This window comes from Coturnix japonica, chromosome 6 (assembly GCF_054131305.1).
Source record: "Coturnix japonica strain WE chromosome 6, WE-NBRP24, whole genome shotgun sequence".
In the NCBI taxonomy this organism is placed as follows: Eukaryota; Metazoa; Chordata; class Aves; order Galliformes; family Phasianidae; genus Coturnix; species Coturnix japonica.
The window spans coordinates 26565328-26589234 of NC_140668.1; the positions used below are offsets into that span (position 1 = coordinate 26565328).

The window sequence follows — 23907 nt, forward strand, 5'->3', positions numbered from 1 at the left end:
AATTCAGGTAGCTTCTTTTTAGGGTTGCATAGTATTTACCTCACCTCTGTAAGCCCTCCTTACGTAAGCACTGCATAAACATGTGCTATTTTCTCTGTAGCAGTTTTCCTTATTTGACCCTAACAATTGATTGAAAACGATAAATGAATACAGGAACAGATTTGTTTATATGCCTATGGTTGCATGGCGTAAGACTTACTGTCCAGGTTCGGTTATTTGATATAGGCAAACACCCAGAAATGCTGTCCATAAATGCACACAGTTCTGTAACCTCTGTGTTAACCATAGTCTGAATGTAACACTGTGCATGTACAAATACACATAGGAGCTCACATCTACCTACAAATGTGGTGCACTTAGATGCACTTTTTCCAAGCATCTGGGAAAAAGCTGCTCACTGACTGTAGCTTGCTACTAGCAAGAAACTTAAGACATGCAAGCAACGTGCTACTCTTACTATGGATGATCCCTACAGAAGGAATGCACGGGCAAAACTGAAGTGGCTGCACAGACCTACACCTAACAATGTATTCATATATTAACCTTGGTCTCTTTCCTCTGCAATCCCAGTGTTAGTTTCTAGCTCATAATACAACCTCTAGGAAGAGAGAAATGCTAAGAAAGAAATAGCTGTATTAATACTTGATTCACATCTCAATTGGTGATATTGATTTCTTAAAAGTAAATCAGCTACAAAGTGAAAGTACGTACTTAAAATAGTATTTATCCTCTTCTCTCTAATGATAAACTATTCTGTGAGCCAAATACCTTTCTTAAAGCCTTCAAAGTAACATTTCAGAGATTAAAATGTCACAGCATTATACAACCTTCAACTAAATCTCTGATCTCTAATTTAGGGTTGACAGTTACTGTCCCTTCTCTTCCTCCTACTCACAGCTGTGCCAGCACACCAGTTTCAGGAGCCAAGGTGGCTGAAAAAAGCTAACACTGACTCATCCTCCACATTTAATAGAATTTAATACCAGAAGTGAAAGCCTTGCCTTCCCATCACGTCACAGATATCTCATTCTGCAAATACTCACAGACTGCTTCACAATTTCTCCCCATTCAGGAGCCACTCCATACTCTGGATTTTCTTTCAAGAACCTGCACAAATCCTTCAGAGGGGGAGCAAACGCACCCCCCACCTGAGAAACAAAGACAGGAGTCAGTAAGTAGTTCTATGGAAAAGGAAGAAAGACAACTGACATTGGGGTTTTTTTTTGCTTCTTACAGAAAATAGGACACACAGTCTTAACTAAAATTATCAACACAGCATTTAATTGATTTCTGTTGGTTTATGAAAAATAGAGTTTTGGAGAATTTGGTGGTGCAGACAAGTAGGAGGCAGTTAATAACTGAGGAAACCGAGAATAAAAACATAACAGAGAAGAAGTGAGTTTCACCTAAGGTGTGGAAATCTATTATTAGAGCAAAAAGCCAGCATGAAAACAGGCTCTTACAGCAAGCTAAGATCAAATCCCTCATTTATTCATCATCAACTCAGAAGATTCCTCAGGGCGCAGCTTACTAGAGAAAAGTCAAGTGTCTGTTTTTCAATAGACCAGCTCCTGTACAGGTTCCTTTTCAGAGCAGCTATTTCAATGCACTGAAGAGATTAAAGACTGGAGTTCTGCCTTGCTTTCTTCTACAGGTGCTAAAGCTTCTGACCTTAACAGCAGCATAAAAAACAATCTGCTTTCTCTCCAAGAGAAAAACAAGCTCCAGATGTCAATGCAATACCTCAAAGTCTCTCACTGGATTGCTCCTCTAGGACTCCCACTGACATTCAAAGACACCATCCCATGTGTCTCTCTACAGTTCTTCCATAAATATCTATGTTCTATATACTTTTCTTGAATATCATCTTTCAGCCTCCCTGAAATCCCATTTTCAAATGCATTATGTCTTTCCCAAACTTTAAATACCTATCTGAAAACTTGTATTAAGCTGCTGATTTTCTGTCTTCCACTGTCAAGATTTTAGAGAAAAATCCTCTTCCCGCTTTGGTTCTCTGTTAAGCTACTATTTAACCTAACAGTCTGATTTACAGGGGTTATATACTGGCCACCCATAAAAAAGAGAATAGGAATACAAAATAATCCAATGCACCGGATTTAAGTAATTCCAAGGGACAGGTTTTTACAAAGGATGAAATACCAATATAATGTTAATCATATCAAAAAGTTGTAACGCCAAAATAAGATAATGTGGCCAAAATTAAGAACATGTGAAACTCCTCATTAGAACACACATAAATCTATGATCTCTATATATATATATATTTTTTTTTTAATTTTTATTTTTATTTTTTTTTTTTTTTTCAAATTTACAACAGGGCCCTCTTTAAAAGCATGGTTATTTTTGCTAGTCTTGAACCAAATTATTACACAGAAAATAAGAATTGTCTCTGAAAAAGTTTCTGTATCAGGTCCAATAGTCAAATTATATCAGTAAAGTGCACAAGAGCAATTTTTAATACAGAACAATAGATTTCAGGGCCATACCAATACAGTGGGCATGCCTCTGTATTAATCAATGGCACAAACACTGCAATATATGATGTGCTCAATTTGTGCTGAATGTTAACACTGAAAGTTTCTAGCAGTATCATGTATGTTTTCAGTTATAAATTGCTTGCTAGAAAATTGTAATTGACTTCCTTGTTCTGTACCAAAACCCTGCACAAAACCTTTTACTTGTGCTCAGTATTACGCTTCATCATTTCAGGTCACTTTTCATCTGGAGTACATCTGAATGGGAACAGTCAATACGAATACCTTTCTTGCATTTCTTCTGTTTATGAGCTGGACACGTTCTTCACCAGTCAAACTATTAACATCTAGTTTATTAGGGTTTCGACAACGGTGTCGTTTTTGTTTGGGCCTCCCTTCATGCAGCTGCATCCTCTGTTATAAAGGAATAAAAGAAGTCAATTACTTTTCTGATATGGCTACTTCTAAAACAGTTAAGCGGCTTTCAGAAATAGTCTTCTGTTTCAGTCCAACAGAGAATGTCATAAATAATACTTCCTTGTGTTCTGTGCCACATTAATCAAGTTTTAATTCAGAAATAACATAAGAAAGCCATATGCACAACATCACCATCGTACTACTGTAATGTAGGTAATGAGAATTTCCAGCAAATCCTGTTTTGTATCACTATGCAGTAATGTTATTTTCAGCTCCTGTAATTTCGGATTAACTAATCATTTTCACTGTAACATGACGCTTCTTAGATATTTTTTAAATCCTGTGTAAAACTAGACAAGGATCAAATGTCTTTGCTTCGTGTTACTTTTCTTAGCAATTGTATTTGTAATGTTTTGCTATTAGTTGAAGTTAACACGCAAGTATACTCACAGGAATACAAGCTCCTAAATCTTCAACGTAGCCAGGATGTTCCTTCAGCCACCTTTCTAAATCTTTCCTTTTGGGGGCATCATCACCTGCCAGCCTCGTCCCATCTTTTAGGTTAATAACAGGAACTGGACTCTCTGCATCAAGCACACCTTGAGACTGCGTGTAATTGAGTGCTGGGTTTATTCCGGCAGCAATGTGACACGAGTTAATTCCTGGATTTACCTGGAGAAATTCAAAACATGGCTCTAAACTCTCCACAGAAAGCAATCACAATTACTTCAAGTATGATATGATGAAAGCCAGAGTCCTGCAGATCATTAAACACAAACTGAAGGACTCAAAAACTGCCTTTAATTCCCTCTAAGACCAAGTCCTGTCACATGCTACAGGAAGCATTGCTGTGCCATACACTGAGTATGCTGCTACTTACAGCTTAACAGTGGTGTTTTTACAAGAGGCACTGGTTACGTGCTACTTGTTTCACATTTGTTATGTTTAGCAAACATCTACCAATTCTCATTTGTGTACTAATAGACAAAATTCACAACAATTTCAGATAAAACAGCTGAGTAATGACATTTTTGTTGATTGATGACAGTTACATGGAGTTAAGGATTGAACAGTTATCTGGATCTTACTTTTGGATACAGATTTAACTTTACTTACATGATTGGGCTGCTTATTTCTGTTTATAAAGAGGACATCGACTCCTTCCACGTTCTTCCTTCTCCCTCTTCTCTTTTTGAGTACCGGCTGACTATCAACTATCACTCCATTGGCGCTGGCTGCTAAGTGACTGGAAGTACCTGGCCAAATTACAGAGCAAAATTCATGTCAGATCCTTAAGTTATTTACAGTGATGAGCACGTTAGAATAATAAAAGAAAATGAAATTGATACAGTACTAGCGCAGGTAATTTCTGCATGCAGTATCTAAAAAACTACAAATAGCAAGTTAGGGATAATAGTTTTAGAGATGTTTTCTTATACACACATACGCTAACTCAATGAATAACAGCCACTCGGTCAGAACTTGGCCTAAAGGAGGCACACAGCACAAAAGCTACAGATATTTTTAATCCAAACTTTAACTGCTCAATTCAAGCTCATTTTATATTGACAATGTAAACTCACTGTTGCTTATTATGAAAATAACCTCAATGTTTGGCTGTAAGCCAAATAACTCATTCCAGACTATTGCCTTCAACTGTTTCATTACTTGAGACATGGGAAAGCATCTGAAGGGTGCGAAACAAATAACACAGGCATAAGCCTGGAATTTTTCATCTTCACTTCCTAGACACGGTATGTTCCAACTGTAACTGATTACTTACAGCATAGAGTGACGTGCTTTACAATAATTAAGGTCTTCTTGCAGGAGGATTTACCATACATAATGGAATCCTTCAAATAAATGAACGTCACAAAAGCTGACTGTGAAAGCACTCAGGGTCCAATTCCACACTTCAGCTTAGGTGCCTAGATTCCCTAACACACTGCACACAATTGCTCTAAACTATGGTTTAGAGCAAATTTCACAGCCAACATCTCTCTCCACTGCATATAGATGCAGATCAACAGAAGAGCAAAGAACAAAAGATTTATTACTAATCCTTGCGCCCTTCAGACATTTTAGGAATTCACAACATGTACCTGATTCAGGAAGAGATTTTGGGAAGTTGACAAGGCTGGTTTCTGAAGCATTCTGGAGATCACGTAGCCGAGCCAGGTATTGCTGCTGTCCCAGTGCACCTTCCTCACTTTCAAATGGCCTTTTCTGAGACAGTCCCTGCTTCTGAAAAGTCAATTTCAAACCACCTTCCTGTTAAATAAATCCCAGGGTTAGAAGTGTCTCTTCTGAAGCAGAAATGACTACTTCATAATCAGGAGTTTCTCACTTAGAAATGGTTACTCCAGAGGAGTTGAGGAAGAAGAAAAGCCATATACCAGGCCTTAAAACTAGTTCTGCTTCTCCTCTGCATGAAGGAAGCTGACCAGAAACTTCCTGGAATCGCCTATAAATTTTAGTTTACCTGCCCGCTTAAGTGGAAAAATGCAGACACTGAACTCTCTAAATAAGCATCAAATCCAGTTACAAGGGGAAGTTTCATGTATTACGTGCTATCAACAGGTCATAAAATACAAGCTAAAAAAAATAAATAAAATGAAGCATCTAGCCTGCATTTTGAAGTGCAGAATTTACCTGTAAACCTCCATGAAAAAGGGGAAGTGCTGGCTGAATAGGATATGCTGAAATGTTAAAAAAGAAAAGCCAAAAAGCAGAAACATTGTTCATAATTCAATGTTTTTCGTTGTTTTTTTTTAAAGAAATGGCATAAAACAGGCTGGCTGAGGAAGCATCACAACAGGATTTCAATTCAGAGAGGAGAGTAATGAAGATTTCCCTCCAGAGTTTTATGAAAACTGGAAAAAAAGAAACAAAACCAAACCAAAAAAGACCCCAAATACTCAATGCCCAGAAAAAACAGACCCAAATACCCACAAACAAGTGTGTGAAGAAAGTGAGAGTAAGAGCAGGCAGCCACTTGCAGGTAAAGCATGCCGCACACCGCAATCGCAATCAGGTCCTAGGGCAATAAAAATAAACATACGTCATTGATTTTCACTGTAAACTCCTTTTCTCGTACATGCTTCTTCACCTTTGACATCTGTGGCGACTGATCGTATTCTTCTTTAACACCTGCAAGAGGGGGTGTTGGTGCACTGGGCTCACTGTAATCTGTAGCTGCGCCTGGACTATCCAGAAGTTTGGTTGTGTAGAAAGATGCCACTGTATTGCTGTCATAGTTCCTTCTTGCTGAAGGCCATTTACCCTTCAACACTGTTTGACAAATACTATCAAGCCGGTTAATCATAACTCGATCCTAAAGAAAAACAGAGAAAGTATTTTTACAAGAGTAATGACACTGCACGTCACATTTATGTATGATGTTAGAAACTGCTCCGTGGTACAAACCAGAAATCAAACCCCACAGATCTTTGACTATTCAAGAACAAATCAAAAAAGCATTTTTTCAAACGTTCAAATGAAATAAAATGACTAAGAATGAAAAACAAACAACTATAGGAGTGAACTTGGCTATGTCAGCCACAGTAATTCAGAATAACTATAAAGCTTAGGAATACTCAGTACTTAGTACTTAACTCAAAGAAGATGAGATTACAATAAACTAATTCTAGTATCTGTTCCATGTACACTTCAGAATTTCAACATAAGGAATCACATAATATAAATTCTAATATTAAAGTTGTAACATCAGTGTTCCACCCAGTCTATACCAAGCATTTCACAATGTAGCTGAAGGCGTCCAATTACCACTACCTAAGTCATTTCTTATATGTAGCTAAGTGAATACTCACTCCACTTCTTACCTACTTTGAAACTACTCTAAATAACACTCATAGGATGATACAAATATGCTTCCTTCAAAGTTTTGCTTGCTATGTGAACATTCTCTCATATACAGAAATAGTTTTACTATAAATTAAACTTGAATAGAATTCTTCCCCCCCCCCCCCCTCCCCCATTATCTTTCCACAGCCTCTGCGACGTGGTTTTATCACATTTAACTGAATATCAGCCCACCTTCCCCTATGTACTTCATTTTCAAAGAAATATACTAAACTTGCCTTTGGCCAATAAGATGCAGCCAACATGTATCCACCTTGTAGGAGATAGCTGGAATTTGGTGTCCCGTTATTCATCTGGAAGCTGTCCTGCGTCTCATCGTGTGTTGTACTCAGAGAAGCTACACTCTCTTCATCATATGCTTTTATATGAGGGGTTCCTTCTGCTAAATAAAACCACCAGTATAACTTCATGTTGGAAGTTAAAAAAAACACTCAAAGTAGGTCAGGTGAGCAACACACAAAACAACATTCAGAGAAAAACCTAACAAAATTATACTCAAAAACTGGTGATTTGAATAGGACTATTGATCCTTTCCCAGGCATATACATTTTGTACATACTTCTGATAACTTTTTTGAGAGTCTAAAAATGAAATGATGCACACTGCAGAACAAACTGATAGGCAGTCCCTACTTACTTTAACGTATCTCATTTGCAAGCAAGAATCAGATCAAACAGAAAGATATCTACTCCAAGAATGTGGCAAACCTGTTGGGATACTAGTTATAAAAATGCCCTCATTTCTTTTATTGGATGGAACGCTGGATGCTCTACTTCAAATATCATGAAAATTATTTCTTTTCATTTTAATCACAGAGATTTTTTTTCCCTTATTAACTTCCCATTATGTCCACAGACTTCATTTTAATTCTCATCATTATTTTGCTTTTTCCTCCACCCGGACAAGACAAGTTTCACCCTGACATGGGAAAACAGTTGTACTGAATGGCAGTGCTTCCAGAACAGGTAAATACTAAGTCAGCAAACAGAACAGGAGTGTTGAGGGATGATTCTACAGATCTCAAGTCTGTCCTTCAGAATGGCTATGTATAAATCATCTCATCTCTCTTAAACGATGTTCTCAATATAGAAATTAAGCCAAAGGTTCGATGACCATCATAGAATCTTATGCCACAGAACCTGGCTTAAAACAAGCGCAGACAAAACTGAGAAAAGTTTCCCCGCATTTTCCAGTCTCTTCAATTCCAATTTACAACAAAATAACCAAAATAAAAGGAAGGCTGACTGATTTACAAGACTTTGCAATCTGAAGTTTACATGATTACTTGCATCAACAGACTGAGTTGGCAGAAAGGGAGACTAATATTTTGACTTGCAGCACATGTTTTAGTAGTCACCATTTAGAAACAGCTATGTCAGATACTCCTTCCTTTTCTCTCACTGGTTTTACATTTTCCATACAACTGTTTCCTCTGAATACAGCCTTCCACTGCTACAGGCAGCAGCTTCATCATTCTGTTTAAACACCACTTTACTTCCCAAGAATCGTTTTCCCAACAAGTTAACTCTAAGGTTTCCATCTGTGATTTTCTCAAACACGAGGATCCATCTAATTACACAGCGCCATTTTTCCTGAGCTATCAGGAAAAACAATTAGCTTTACTCATACTGTAATGCCACTGCCTAACTTTGTTCTCTTCACTTATCTATTACCATTTGTTATCACGGGGTAGAGAAATTTTTTTACATTCTAATTCTGAACATGGATACAAGAATACAGGTTGCAGTACCTCCAAATGTAATGTGTTGAATTGTAATACCTCAGCATAAGTACACTGTTTGACCGCATCCAACTTACAAGAAAATATAGCCTACATTGCTCTTTAACTAGTACAGAAGTATTATTGCAGACTTCCTGAAAACACAATGAGGAAGCTACACAGACAGGTAAGCAAGAGTGAAAAAATAACAACAGGGAAACCAGAAGAATCTCTGCATTAAGCAAGGAAGAGAAACAGCAGTTGGGAGCATACACAAAATACACTTCACAGAATACACTGGCCATTCAACTCTCCTCCCACACGTGAGCCATATGCACTGTGTGCTTGCTTAGGGAACTGGTCAACAAAGCTGAACTACCTCAATTCAAGGCAGTGAGTAAGAAGCAAAGAAAATACTGCATCTGAAATCCTCCAGCTCCCTTGAATAATCGAGTGCTTACATTTACTTCTGCAGAATTTAATGTCTTTTTTTGGACCCTTTCTATAAAAAGTCAACTTGTTCAGTTTGAAAATCGTACTTCAGAAATAAGACTACACATACCACGTTTTTGCGCCTCCTCTTCATCACTATCACTCTCTTCAGACGATGACGATGATGACGACGACGATGATGAGGATGAAGATGACGAGGATGAAGATGCTGAAGAACAAGATGAAGATGATGAAGAACTAGAGCCTGATCGAGAGTGTGAACAAGATGAGGAAGATGAAGAGGATGAAGAAGATGACCTGGAAGAACAGGATGATCTATCTGAGTCAGAGTCTGAGTCAGAGCTAGAGTCTGATCCTCTTTTGCTGACTCTCTGTTTTTTGGAAGCTGGGTTTGGAGTTAGAGGCTCTGTCCTTGCTGCAACCATGCGCCTGTCTGTTTCAATCTTCACGCTAGGTTTGTGTTCTGTATTTTGTACTGGTGTGCCATTTTTTGGACTCAGAGGCTCAGATTTCAGTACTGTCTGCGTCTCCTCTGTAGACATAGATTCCTCTTCAGACGACTGAGCATCCTCTTTCCGATTTTCATTTTTAACTTTCGTGTCCTCAAGAGTATTCACTTTAGCATCTGGCAATCTTGACTGAGGTGTAAGAGGAGAAGCAGCTAATGCCATCTGATACTGATGCAAGAGCGGAGTAGAAGTCCTTGACAGTGCTACTTTGTTCTGACTATAGTTCCTCTGGGCAGACATAAATGAGAGTTCAGGATCACGAAGAATATGATAATCTGTCCTGCTAACCCCATGTTTAGCAGCTCCAATAAGTAAATCCCTGTCATGAGTCCCACATTCCCACCAGACAGGTAAATCTGGGTTTGGCTGACACAGCTTTAGTCGTTCAAACAACTGTGGATGTCTAAGAGCCTGTTCTCGCACCTTCCTTAGAAGCTCAATGCGATACAAAGTCCGAGACGCACGTTCCTCTGTAATTGGTTGGATAAAAATGTTTGGGTCTACCAGTTCTGTAATAAAACACAACAGAGATGAAAAACTGGCAAAAAGCAAACATAAAACAGAAACCACCACCACAAATCAATACCGGAACTATATGGCTTGAGTAACTTGATATATTGCCCTCTGTAAGCTTTCAATTTTACAGTTCACTTAAGATCTTTCCTTATTTTCTTCTCCATTTTAATTCTGGAAGATGTATTTCAGGATAAACACCAATAACAGAAATCAAAGAGAAAACTAAAGATACAAAAGCAGACACCCACCTTCTTTTGAGGGGAGACGACAGACTCTCCTGCACATTGACATGAATGCATACAGGTATTTCTCTAAGCTCTCATCAGTTTTCTTATGCAGCCTAGCCATAGCTCTGAATTTGGTCCAATCAAACCGTCCCCGTTCAGGATCAAATACCACTCCAAATGTGGACACAACTCTGTAGAAGTCAGCTTCTTCCCTTCTTGTCCACCTTTACCAGCAAGGAAAAAAGTAAATACTGTAATTTTCTTCACTGTATCATTCAGCTAGCAGCTATTATTTCTTCTAACTGTATAATGCATATACCTTTGCTGTCTTTCTATTTTAGCAGCCATCTTTGGATTTAGAGCAACTTCTTCATATGGAGGCTGCATCATACTAGTTTGTACTGGGAATGCTGGCTGGATCTGCTGGGCCTGCCTATTTTTACTTGTTCTTTGATAAGCTGTTATTAGGCGGCGAAGACGTGTTGTTAAGGCAGACTGAGTTGGCCAATAGATTTTGTCACCTTCCATCATTTGCCCATCTATATTAAAATGAAGTCACAGGAAAAAGAAAGAAATTAATTGTTGCTGTTGCCTATGGTTCTACAGTAGGCAATCTAAATGTTTTAGCTAAAAGCCAGGGGAATCAAGCAATCAAAAATTAAGTGTAGATTTCAAATTGTGTATATTTACCTCCATCTGCTATTACTAGATCACCTGGGGATGAAACATCATCCTGTAGAAAAACAGAAGCAAAATAAAGTAAAAAAGGGACTTGGATAACTGCCCCCAAAAGGTTCATTCTAACAAATATGACAGTGAACAGTAATGCGCATTTTGGATAAGTGACTAACAAGGCACACAGCAGAATTGTACAATAATTTATAGAGAGAAACGGGGAGTAAGGCCTATGAATTCAGGTAAGTATAGAAAAATGTACTGATTTGCTCAAAAAAAAGGTGGAAATGTGACATTCTGTGAGTGTTAAAAGGAGCAATTAATAGATGCCTACCATACCTCTATGTCATCTTTAAACAATGCTGGTGCTGGTTTATATTCTGGATCTTCGACATCCCTGTTAAAATTGTAAGAGAAAAGCTTACATTCAGTCACAAACAAAACTCACTTCAATTTACTTACATACGCTATGTTTAATCTTATATTTGAAGCAAGGAAAACATTTCATGTAATTCTGACTTGAAACCTGCCTCCCCTCTCAAAGCTATTCCTTACGAGTACAGTTGCTAATATCATTGAATAAGTAAGGAATAAAGGAAGTTCTCCCTTTCTGAACTTATCAGTAATACACAAATCGATCTATGGGGGTCACTGGTTAACAGCACAAGAATGTTGCAGCACACTGAACAACCTGAAATAGATCTGTAATACTCTGTCTCTGAAAGCTTTCAACCTTGACAACTTAATGAATATTTCTATTTCAGCAGCATGAAGTACAGTCCTTTTAACACCAGGTCGCTACATTCTTCCTTAACTGTGAAATCTGGATTTAAATAGTTCTGTTACACTTCTCTTAAGTCTGCTGAATGCAGTGGTTTTCAAATCAATGACACCACACTGGTATAAAGCCAGGTAAAAAGAGAATGAAACGAAGAGAATGAAGCATGACACACACAAATTCAGCCTCTTTCACATTATTAAGCATTCACACCCAGTTTGAAGTACCCCTACCCATCAATATAATCATTTGCTCTCTGCTCAGCAGCAACTGCTTTATCATCTGGCTTGCCAACCCTTTCCAAGAAGCACAGCGCTGGGTCTGCTCTGATCGTGTTGTATTTTTCATAACCTATGAATGAAAAAAAGGCAAAAATTCAATTTTTATGGTGAACTATAAGAAAAGATTATAGCCATTTGTATTGGGGAAGAGGGGGGAGAGTACACATGCAGTCATTCATGTTACTGACCATGTTTAAAAACTCCAATTAGAAGGGATTTGTCTGCCTCTGCATCCCACCACTCAGCAGGAACTTCAGAGTGATCTGGCTCAGGGACCCAAACATCAATTTCACTACGGAGATTCACCAACAGCACCAACATCAGTAATATTCAGAGGGAGCAATACATTTCTTTTTCTTCTTTGGAATTTGTATGCTATTCAGGGTGTTCAAACTACTTTCTTCAAATACACATAACAGCACATTCCACATCCAACAAACTAATACAAAGGTTTTGAAGATTGTAAAGCTTTCAGGATTTTAAATTTTTAAATTGACTTTGGTATTTAAAAGCAACTAACAGTTAACAAGTGTAAGGCCACGCTACTATGAGGCACATAAATTAATGCTATAATGTATAGCTCATCTTTTAAAACTGTTTTGATAAGCCAGTTTGGGCTTACAAAACTTAATAAGCCAAAAATTATCAGCTTCTGCATTCAACAGCTTGAGATGGACCTTTCTGTGAGTATTTATAGATGCTTTCTGAAAACAGAAGCACTTCCACAGATAAATAAAAAATAATGGAATACGCAGCACTCAGCCAGAAGTGTGCAGAAAGATGCAGGGAAAAACCTACCAGTCAGCATGTAAGGTGTATAACTTCATCTTTTACTTACTTTTTCAGTCTCTTTTATTTTAAATAGTACTATATATATCTATAGATTACAACGAAATGGGAAATCAAGACTTCTTCATGTCAAGAAGATACAAAGTGTTTTGTGGACAGAGCAAATGCAAACACTTCTCTCAGAGCCTAAATATACAAATATTTGCTTGCAGCTATTCTTATTTAGGTCTGGGAAGACTTCTTCCATTTCATTTGATACGTTTAAAAATGAACAAGTAAAAAAAGCCTCCATATAGCTCACCTGGCATCAGTTCCATCAAACACTTTTTGAATTTCACTACCAATAACTTCTTGTTTTAAGTAATACAGCATTCTTACTCGAAGCAAGACCCTACAATAAAAAGAACAAAACAAATGTATCAGTACTCTATAAACTTTATTTTTTTTCAATACCACCACAAGACTTTCAAACAGACTTCCTTCAGTTAGGAGAGGAGATATGCTCCAGTTCCTCCACCTTGCACTTCTTCACTGCTGGTGTTTCATCACCAAAAAAAATAATAAATCTCTCATCCAGAATCAGCAGAAAAGTCATCACTTGCTTCATAAACTACTGTTCAGAACAAACTAGTATTTCCCTTTTCCTACACAGAAGATTCCCTTAGAAACATTTCAGTGAGCTGACAATAAACACCTTCAATATTCCCTTTTGTTCCTTCTCATTTCAGAATTAAATTAACGTGGCTTCTCCTTGTTTTATCTCAGTTCTTGACTACAGCTGTATGAAGTTTGCAAGCAGAGCATGACAAGTTTTCTTATAGATTAGTCCTTTATCTAAAATAAGCTCATTCGTGGTTACTAGTCAAGCAAGCCAGTTCACATTCTCAGCGGCCTGGCCTCTCACCATTTAAATATATATATTTTTTGTAAAGAATAACAGAATTATTTAAATACAAACACCTAAACCAATAAACACCATGAAAACTTGTTTCTTCCCATCAAAACAATAAGTATCTTACAGTTGAAGACAGTGAGGAACAAGAAGAAAAAATCTGCTCATAAAGAGTAAAAAACATTCCCACTTCAACTGCTCCTTACTTGTTGCAGTGATGTTTTATGTGCTTTTTGTATCCTTCATCTTGCAACAGATGTTCTGGATTGTATTTTCGAAGCCATTCTGCTTTGTGTATATCAAAAGTGCTAGCCTGGGTCTTCACTTTTTTTCCTTTTCTTCCTCTAGGCACAGGGGCTGACAGGCCTATATAACATAAGACATGATACAGTAACAGCAACAGGTAGGCACAGATTCCCCGTAACATTGTTACTAAACCCTGGCACAATACGGGACCTGCAAAGCAGAAAATACAGTATCCCCACAGCCTCTCAATAGGAGGCGTCCTTTTTCTTTGTTTTGTCTCCTAGAACATCTCTCAAATATATTTCACAAACTGAATACAAAGCAGGATTGGGGGAAAGAAACAGTTGTCAACTATAATGACAAAGAACAGGTTCTTATGAATTGAAATGAAAAGAAAGCTTTTACACACATTATACCAATCCATTTGCAATTTTGATTTGCCATCAAAACAAAAGTAAAGCAGAAGTGAAACTTGTTTTTCCATCTATTGACATAGGTACCTGCAGTAAGTTCCATTTATTTTAAGTAGCACACTTTCAGGGAGAATTTTAAGCTGTGATTTAGCAGAATTCACAAGTCAGTGTATGCGAAGGTATTTAACTGCAAAAAATACCTTACCAAGATGATTCTGCAACTCTCGTGTTTGCCCATCTTCTGTTGGAGTAATGAGATCCCATATAAAACTTTTTATTTTCTCATCCCCTCTGTAGTGAACAAGACAATAGGCTAAAAGAGCTCGACAAATTATCTCCACATCTTGTTCGTTTAGCTGTCTCTTGAAGCGACCATGTGATAAAATGTCTCTCCATCGACCCCACCTAGTGCAAAGAAAAACAGACAGGAGTACTTAAAGTTCATACATTCCAGAAGCCTGCAGGCTTATTCTTTGAAAAGGAAAGCTAAAAATCCTAAAGGAACTCCACTTTTTTCTTCTGCTTAACTTACTGAGTGGGAACATGAAAGCAGTGTCCCAACAAACTGTTTAAAATTGTTCTAAACAAAATTTGCTTGCTATGAAGAATAGTTTTAGTCTCTTAACACACAAAACTTATGCAAACTCATAATGACTAACGCAGTCATTTATCTTTTAGGGGGGTGAGAGAAGACCTAAGATTTTATTTACAAAATGACTTAAGTATGTTAGAAATAACTGATAAGATTTTCAGTTCCCATTCAAACTTCATTGAAATACAAGACTTTCTATAATTACGAACAAGTCACTTACTAAGTCTTTGATTACTTTTGTTTTAGGTACTTACAGAGTCTTGAACCTACCCATATTGTATTGTAATGACTAAACCTAACCCCCTCTGCAGAAAGGTTTTCGCCTCTTTTCACTAATATTTACTCAACTGCAAATTATCAGAAAGCTTTATGCAGGCTCTGTAATTATGAAATAAGTTTGTGGTCTAATACACACACATACAAGAAGTTACTATAAGTTTGTTTCTATCTAGATACTGTAACACGTAACACTATAAACACAGCCATTTATGTACCTACAGCAAAAAGCCCCAAAAGGTAAACCTTGAACTTGCAACAAAAGCAAAGATATAAAATTATAGTTATGTAATTAGATGCATTTTATTGCAACTCAGAACTTTTGCAAGAAGTCGTAAATCTTCAAATGCTAAGGATCACATCAGACAGTAAGGAGGCTATATGTAAAAGGAATACGCACACACACACACTTACTTATTAACCAGTCAAGATCTGTATTTATCACTGCCAATATAAGTCACTCCATAAATACAAACACATTTTAAACTTATTATCGTTTCCTAGATCTAAGAATGCTATATACCATACCCATAGACCAGTAAGTTTTTCTCCACCCGAAAGCACTCCGTCCTTCCGTATCCATTGGAACGGTCACAAGGTCTGCGGAGTTTGGGCTTCTCCTCCCCCTCGCTCTCCACTTCAGACAATTCAGCCAGTTCATCTTTTGTAGCGCTGAAGGGCCTTGTTTGTTTTCTGATTCGTGGGGTATCAATAACCAGGCTGTTCTGCAAAATTTCAAGCAGACCTTCTTAGACAAGCTGTTGTTAAGTTGTTCTTAAAGAGGTGAATTTACTTCAAGAATGAACAGCCTTGTAACTTACTAATAGGTTTTTTGCAAAGATATCACTGAATATACCCATGTATAACACGTATAATATTTTGTGGTATTTAAGACAATAACTAAAGGTTTTGTACCATGGTGCCAGCATGCTGCTAACAAACCAGACTCAGTACCTCCTCTGAGCTGAATACTTGCACTAAATGTTAGTCTCTATCAGTAAAAATAAAGGCCAACAAAATCCTTATGGAACTGACTGCATGGGAATGTTGTCAAGCATTAGTCACAACTTCCAGTATTATAAAACTAATGTTTTGCCTTTCAGTTAGCTATTTTGCTGATTCCAGCATGGGATTTACAGTCAGAGAAAGAAAGTAATCAGAATAATTACATGCTTCTAATTGTTTTCAGATCTTAGACAAAAATAAATAAATACTATATATAATGTATCTATGGGACAACAGGGAGCTAGGAAATTACTGAAGTAGTTGATTACCCACGCAGAAACTAACCACCAAAAATTCTGCATTGCTAACTAAGAATTAAACAGCAAGGACATACTTGAAAAGAAAACAAACTACAATATGGCAGTACTTACTCGGCCACTGATAGCATCTATATCTATTTCTGCTTTTTTGGCCCATTTCTGCCAGAAGTTGGGATCATCTAGAGAAATATCAGTTCTGTTTCCAGACGCAACAAAGCTAGCCTGCAAAAAAATAAAACTACATCGTACTAACAGCATACATGAGACGTCTGTAGGGTTTGAATGCCCCAGTGTTGTGAAGACTGCATAACTTTATTCCTACAAAATCTCCTGAGTTGCTGCTAAGCCTTCAGAAGTTACTTAACAGTGCAAAGTAACTCAAAAGTTCTCCTCCCCCTTAGACTTTTCAATTCTGACCTATAACGAATCAGAAAAAAATCTAATGAACTTTCAGGTACCAACAGGAGAGAAAAACATTAAGCAGCAAGATTGTTCTGCTTCTAAGTTTGAATCTCAATTACTCGAATGGAAAAAAGTAGAATCTTTTGAAGAGGTTTATCAGCATTCAGGGATTTAATCTCATGCAAAATTACTCGCTTGGGGGAAATTTCAAAGGAGTATTTAAGCTACCAACAATCAAAGCCTGAGAGCACTGAATACACTACATTTCAGAAGGTCTTTAAAAAACTAACACACTGCTTTTAGGGAAAAAAAAGATTCTTTCCAACTCTTGTGATAAAAAGATAGAGATGATCACATTCCCTAATAGGTTCTTCAGATTTTTACTTAATCCATGATTAGCACAACACAAAAGATCCTAAATATATTTATAAATAACACATTTTTACGTATTAATTACATACATTTATTTTTATTGTTTTCTGTCTGCCCTTTTTTTTAAAGAACATGAACAGAACCATACTGTCAAAGACCAACTTGCTGCTTCCATACCTTGGCAAATGTGGAGCCCCTTCCTTCTGATTCAATTGTGATAGTTTTGGTACGCCGCTGCAAAATTTGGTCAATGTCTTCCTCACAGAATTTGGAGCCCTCATCTTCTTCATCCATAATGGCACCATATGCACCCCTTCGAAGCAAGTCCTCTATTTCTTTTTTAGAGAGTTGTTGGATCTGCATAAATAAAACCCACATCAAAAAAGCCTAGGAAAATCCCCCTGAAGTGACATTTATTTCTTCTTCATTTCTATGTTTCTGCAACCTAGTTACAGATTTGTTAGAATTTAAAAGCTAAGTCATTAATCATTAAGAGATACGTTTTTTAGAAAATAAGTCTACATACACCACCAACACTGTTTTCTCTTCCACTCATACTCTGTAAGACAGCCTTATCCAGTCCCAGCTTCAGACTTGCTCTGTCAAACATCTCTCTTTCATATGAGTTACGAGTTATCAGTCTGTAGACCTTCACCGCTTTGTTCTGTCCAATCCTGTGACAACGGGCTTGAGCCTTTTGAAGGAAGGGTGAAGAGTGGTAAGAAATCAGACTCATTTAAGGACAGCATAAGATTCAAGCAGTTTATCCTGTTCAAGCACAAGCTTAAAAATAACAGTACAAGCTTACAAAGAAATCAAGTGGCCATTTACTTAAATTCCTAAACGTGATTCGCTGCTTTACCATACACTATAATTAATTTCTATATACTGCATTACTCTAGTGCTGCCTTGGCTTTCATGTCACCAAAATCTTTATAAACCCAGACTTCATTGTGCTGTGCATGTAGAAAAGTGAACAGTTGAAAAGAGAACGTCGGAACCCGATGAAGTCATCTGGGTTTCCTCTATGTAGGTAGAAAGCACTCATCAGTAAACATGAAGCATATGCCTTAAGAACAATGTTTAAAAATTATGCAGGTTCAAAATAGAGACTGAATACTCCAAGCAATCAAACTTTTAACCCACCAAGTTTATCTCTTCAGGTCTCAATGTTCAGTGCATTTACCTGCAGATCATTTTGAGGATTCCAGTCTGAATCAAAAATTATACATGTATCTGCTGCAGTCAAATTAATCCCCAAACCACCAGCTCTGGTGCACAGAAGGAACACAAAGCGATCAGAATCTGGTTTGCTGAACCGGTCAATTGCAGCTTGCCTGAGGTTGCCACGTACTCGTCCATCAATTCGTTCATATAAGTATCTGGAAATTGTCATATGCACAGAAAATTACAAAAATACTTGTAATTTAAAGAGAAAGTAGAACGGAACTCCTGCCTGCATATCTATTTTTACAGTGAATGAAAGTCACAGCTAACTTTGATTATCAGAAGTCAGAACAGAGCTCACTTATTTGTACTACCAACACACATCAGGAAGCCCTAACATCAAATATTTAAGACAAGTTCTTTATTCATTGGAACAATTAACTGACAATACATGCCTTTAGACATGTATTACCATGACATTTAGTTTGCACTACAAACTGGAGTTCAACAGGTACATTTAGAAGTTTTTCATGTGCTATTCCTGGATTGCTGCCTGTGGTACAGAAGCAGTCAGTGTACTTTTGTATTACATACCAAACTGTCTAATCATGATAGGGGTTAACCAAGTAACGTTTACAAAGAAGTACTTGGTGAGCTGTCATTCAACAAACCACACACTGATTTTGTCAAGAGCAGGAGAAATAGAACAAAAAGAACTTCACAGTACCTCTCACTGCCTTTCATCAAAGGCATCAATGAATTTGACTTCCTCAACTAAAAGTGGCAAAATTAGAAGCCCAGGGTAAAAATACTCTCTTCTCTTATCTTTGATAATTACAAAGACTCCAATAGAACTTCAGATATCAAATAAAATGCCTGTCTTGCTTAAAAAAGAAGTACTTCCACATACCGTAAAAGGATGCTGAGTGCATATCAACTAGTCAAAAAGCTTCACAACCATTTTTCTGCTAATCAGACATAAAATAGGAGAGCAGATAATCTACAGGACCACAGGCTATTTGGCAGGCAGCCATCTCCTACAGTCATTAATCCTGCTAAATACCAAGTCTAACCATGTGTGCACACTAACATTTCTAATCAAACAGTAGCATAAAGCAAGATTCAGCTTCTGTGGATTTCAGAAGATTGTACTTGAAGATCACAAAGTCACAGAATTGCTCAGGTTGGAAAAGACCTTAAAGATCATCGAGTCCAACCACAACCTAACCACACTACCCTAACTAACAACCTTCCACTCAATCATGTCCCTGAGCACCACATCCAAATGGTTTTTAAACACATCCAGGGATGGTGACTCAACCACCTCTCCAGGGAGCCTATTTCAATGCTTAAAAACCCCTTCTGTAAGGAATTATTTCTGATATCAATGATATTGATCAAATACATGATATACTAATCTAGATGCAGTTATATTGTTATAGAAAAGGAATCATTTCATGCTGGATTGTTAAACATTACTATAAAGTTAAAAGTAGCATGTTAATCAGAAATACAAAATACATAATGTTAAGCTCAGTTCACGTAAATAGTTTTGTGAAACAAAACCACAGAATCACACTGATTACATACAGTTAATAAAAAACACACAACTATTTTTGGTATGCTGTAGCCCACAACATCCAAAAATACGCCCATTGAGACCAATAAACTACACAGTATGCACAGTATTACCTTTTATGTATAAGGTAATCCTCCAAAATATCAAGGCAGCGCACCATTTGAGAGAAAATAAGGACCTTGTGGCCTCCTGCTTTCATTTTTGGAAGAAGTTTATCAATAAGAACCAATTTACCAGCAGACTGGATCATTGCTTGTAGATGGAAGTCAGGAGCAGTTGGGTTGTAAGTTTCTTTAAATTCTCCAAGGATTTTCTCTTCAGCACCTATCAAAGAGTATCTCTTAGTATCTACAGGCATAAGCTACATAAATCTCTATGTACAGGAATAAGCTATTAAAAATACACAACAATGCCTGCACTCTATATATCCCTGGTTAGCCACTGATGGAGACAGAACACAGTGTTGGATGGACCTGATGTTCATCAAGAACATCTGTTTCTATAGGTTTGGTTTTTTTTGAAAACAAGTCTTACATTTTTAAGGAGAACAACACTGGGGAAAAAAAAAAAAAAACATCTAAAATCAGATGAGTATCTCTAAATCGCACAGTGGAAAATACAACTTGTTCAAGTGTTGGGTGAAAAAGTCATTTAAAAAGTCCTTTTTACAGCTGAGATATTTGAAGTAAGACACGAGTCATTAGTGGTATTTTTAAGACGTTTTCTGAAGTCCCAGTATGACTGAAAACACAGTAAGATCTAAGAACTTCAGATGCATTTTCTTGCAAGTAGGAAAAAAACTAATAAACAGAGTGAGAAAAGCACAAAACACTGAGACAGATGATGTAATCTGCAGGAAGAATATGTTTTATAAGTTCACCCTAAATGCTGTTCTCAATGATGTTTTTAAAAACATGTATATTATTTTCATAAAATAATCACAGATATCTTGGGAAAGCATACAAAAAAGTTCACATTTTGGGTCTCAAACATGCAACTTCCTTATATCTATCAAAAAATGCTTCCATCTCATTAAGTAGTTCTTAAGTAGTTTAAATAAAGTGCAGAAATAGTTCAAAAATTGAATACAATTTTGATTTCACATATACTTACCTTTGATGAGATAAGGATGATTACAGCATTTTCTGAGTTCCATCATAGTGTTAACCAAATTTGGTACGTTTGCTTGCCCAGCTCCTTTAGATAAGAAAGCAAAGTTTTTCTCCAAGATTGCTCGATAGTATTTCTTCTGAATATTAGTTAGTTCTACTTCAATTATTGTTTCTTCCTTAGGAGCCAGCTTTTTTTCTACATCTTCCTTTAATCGCCTGAGCATCATGGGTTTCAAGATAGCTTGTAATTTCTGAACCTGAATGAAACAGAAATTTTTCGGAACACATAAAGTGCAGTTAAATTCAATTACTTTGTTTTACATTTATACTGCTTTTTATTTCTAAGCTTATATAAACTGCTTTCCAGACAGGATATCATCTTATTTTTAACCTCAGATTACTAAAGAAGTGTTTGATATACCCCAAAAACATCACGCCTGCAAACTGCCTGAATGAAGCCCGAAAATTTCAATTTTTATACTTCTCCCTACTCTCTTACTGAATTTTACATCCAAAAATGTAAAAAATAACATCAATTAAAATTCTACAATTTATTCACTGCTTTAAAATTTATCAGAGTATTTTCCAAGTCATGTCAATCTCTAACTGTTGCTAATGCTGTAGGAGTTATGATTCAAGCCAGAAGTTTCTCCTACAAGTCACCTGCTCAAATACTCAAACCCAAGATGAACTAATTCAATATGCATTACCTGTTCTTCTGTTTTAAGGTCTCCAAATTCTTGCATGAACGTTGATTCAGCAGGAAAACGCAATGGTTCAAGAAAATGAAGAAGACTAAATAACTCTTCTACCGTGTTCTGCAGTGGCGTACCAGTTAACAGCACTTTATGTTCCTACAGAAAGAAACAAAAAATGGCTTATGTGCAAACACTAAAATTTTTCTGTCATGTTCAAATGTCATAACCTGAAATTAGCAGCTCTGTATTTTACTAAGCATACAGACAGATGGATTAGTAGTAGATAAACAGAAAGTATTTTCAACTAGTTTTTCTTTAAGTCCTGTTTTCCTTCAGCCCCAATGAATAAATAAATACTTGAACTTGGCCTGCAATATTCACATGAATATAATTCATCACCCTCTTTCCACAGTGAGGAAAAGAAACATATCAGAAAGCAAAGATAATTTCTGACAACACGTAGCAATGAGTGAATCAAAATAAGTCAAGTTTAGGAAAAAAAAGAACCCAAACCCAGTCATGGAGCATCTTGCAGTAATGCTCCAAAAACCTTAAGTCGTGGTAGCAGTTGCTTTTTGTAAAGCTCCCAGAATATCAAGCAAAATCCAGACTGCAGGATTGGTTAATAATTCTGCCTTAAATTCCAGGAGTTGCATAGTACTATTTTAGGATTAAGGAGACCATATTAAAGGAAGCCTTCATAGTAATCAAAACATACTTTAGAACAGTATCATCACAAATAGATTCTGCTTACAGTTAAAGCTTAGCATCCTTTTTTTAACCCATCAAAACCACACCACTATCAGGTCTCAATAACACATACATTTGATGAGAGTTTCAGGAACCTGCCTCTTCACAGAGAGACTGCTTAAAAGGTCTTTTCTGACACATAAACAAGCTTGTGATTTATCATACTCTACAGTATTATTTTTAAAGAAAACAAACAGAATCAAACAACAGAAGTGAAAAGCAGCTACTCACGAGGTTCATTAATTTTAGTCCTTCTAACAGTTTGCAGTTTCTGTTTTTCAGTCTGTGTGCTTCATCAATAATAACACATCGCCATTCAATTGCATTTAGCTCTGGACAGCCACCAAGAATCATTTCAAAAGTTGTGATAATGGCTTGGAATCTGTAGGTACCTCGAACGATACGTCCCTGGAGATTCATCAATGCAAAATTTGTTATGTTACATTGAATCAACTCAATTTACAGATTTTGTTGACGTTTTACCCTAAGGTGGATACCAGATTTTATATTATAAATTAGTTCATCAACCTATGCATATTTTTAACTATGCACGTTTTCTACCTATACAACATCAACAGGAATTCAGTATTATCTAACCAACAGTGTATTCTAACAACTTATGAATTGCTAAGAGTTTCAGTAGATGCATGTAGATAATATTACATTTTTTAATCCTGTAAAAATCTGTAAGACTGACAGAAAAAAAAACGAGTCAACCCATCAAAATGTGACAGCAATATGACAGTCAGCACTCACACAGTTAGGTATGAAAAAATATGAGCTGACAGCTAAACAAACACTTTGCACCTGGTTTGATCTGCTACACTGGTCTGATAAAGAATACATAAGCACTCAATACCACAGAGCGTACACAGCAATTCAATGGAGAAACAAAACATTCCCTTATTATTTTGATCTAACTATAAACAAACTTCTGCTTTACCAATAATACAGAAATATCATGATTTTTTTTTAATGTATGACCATGTAAAATACATTAAAGAGGCATAAAAGGACTAAAGAAACCCTGAAATCTGATTAGATAATGTCAATGTAAATAAGAGAAAAGCAAACTGTACACAAGCAAGGCTAGTTTACCGTACAGAAATGAAATTAATAGCTATATAAAGGAAACAGCTTAATCAGCTCTACTTTTTTTCTTAATGTTCTTCTTATTCAGCCTCCAACTGCAACTATCTGCATAGACTTTAATCTCCACGTGTATATTTGTGTCACTTCTTTGATTGTAGAAGTGTTCTCAGCATACCAAAACACCAAACATCCTGCTGCAACCACTTCCACAAAATTTACTCAGTAAGAATATGGTAAAGATTTAGAGAAATAAAAAGCTTAAAAAAACACAATGGGATGTAAAATGAGTTTCTGTAAGACACACGTAAC

At 36.7% G+C, this 23907-nt stretch overlaps 1 protein-coding gene across 16 annotated transcripts in view; it reads right to left on the bottom strand.

Annotated features, from left to right (window-relative positions):
- The window catches only part of CHD9 (chromodomain helicase DNA binding protein 9), a 78420-nt gene that overhangs the window by 3580 nt on the left and 50933 nt on the right, over nucleotides 1–23907 (bottom strand). For 8 of the 16 annotated variants that reach the window (XM_015873622.3, XM_085551788.1, XM_015873621.3 and 5 more), the window contains 26 exons: nucleotides 22738–22914; nucleotides 21769–21912; nucleotides 21060–21315; nucleotides 20060–20270; nucleotides 18387–18582; nucleotides 17727–17894; nucleotides 17378–17557; nucleotides 16538–16648; nucleotides 15690–15886; nucleotides 14499–14698; nucleotides 13841–14000; nucleotides 13044–13133; nucleotides 12142–12245; nucleotides 11906–12023; nucleotides 11234–11291; nucleotides 10910–10952; nucleotides 10539–10758; nucleotides 10241–10443; nucleotides 9077–9985; nucleotides 7013–7176; nucleotides 5974–6246; nucleotides 5015–5183; nucleotides 4029–4168; nucleotides 3363–3584; nucleotides 2781–2909; nucleotides 1044–1148 (listed from right to left, as the gene is read on the bottom strand). In XM_015873622.3, the coding sequence (XP_015729108.2) occupies nucleotides 1044–1148; nucleotides 2781–2909; nucleotides 3363–3584; nucleotides 4029–4168; nucleotides 5015–5183; nucleotides 5974–6246; nucleotides 7013–7176; nucleotides 9077–9985; nucleotides 10241–10443; nucleotides 10539–10758; nucleotides 10910–10952; nucleotides 11234–11291; nucleotides 11906–12023; nucleotides 12142–12245; nucleotides 13044–13133; nucleotides 13841–14000; nucleotides 14499–14698; nucleotides 15690–15886; nucleotides 16538–16648; nucleotides 17378–17557; nucleotides 17727–17894; nucleotides 18387–18582; nucleotides 20060–20270; nucleotides 21060–21315; nucleotides 21769–21912; nucleotides 22738–22914 (4947 nt within the window). Of the gene's footprint in view, nucleotides 1–1043; nucleotides 1149–2780; nucleotides 2910–3362; nucleotides 3585–4028; nucleotides 4169–5014; nucleotides 5184–5973; nucleotides 6247–7012; nucleotides 7177–9076; nucleotides 9986–10240; nucleotides 10444–10538; nucleotides 10759–10909; nucleotides 10953–11233; nucleotides 11292–11905; nucleotides 12024–12141; nucleotides 12246–13043; nucleotides 13134–13840; nucleotides 14001–14498; nucleotides 14699–15689; nucleotides 15887–16537; nucleotides 16649–17377; nucleotides 17558–17726; nucleotides 17895–18386; nucleotides 18583–20059; nucleotides 20271–21059; nucleotides 21316–21768; nucleotides 21913–22737; nucleotides 22915–23907 lie in introns of those variants that run through there. The other 8 variants (XM_032447130.2, XM_085551790.1, XM_032447127.2 and 5 more) reach the window with 8 other exon arrangements.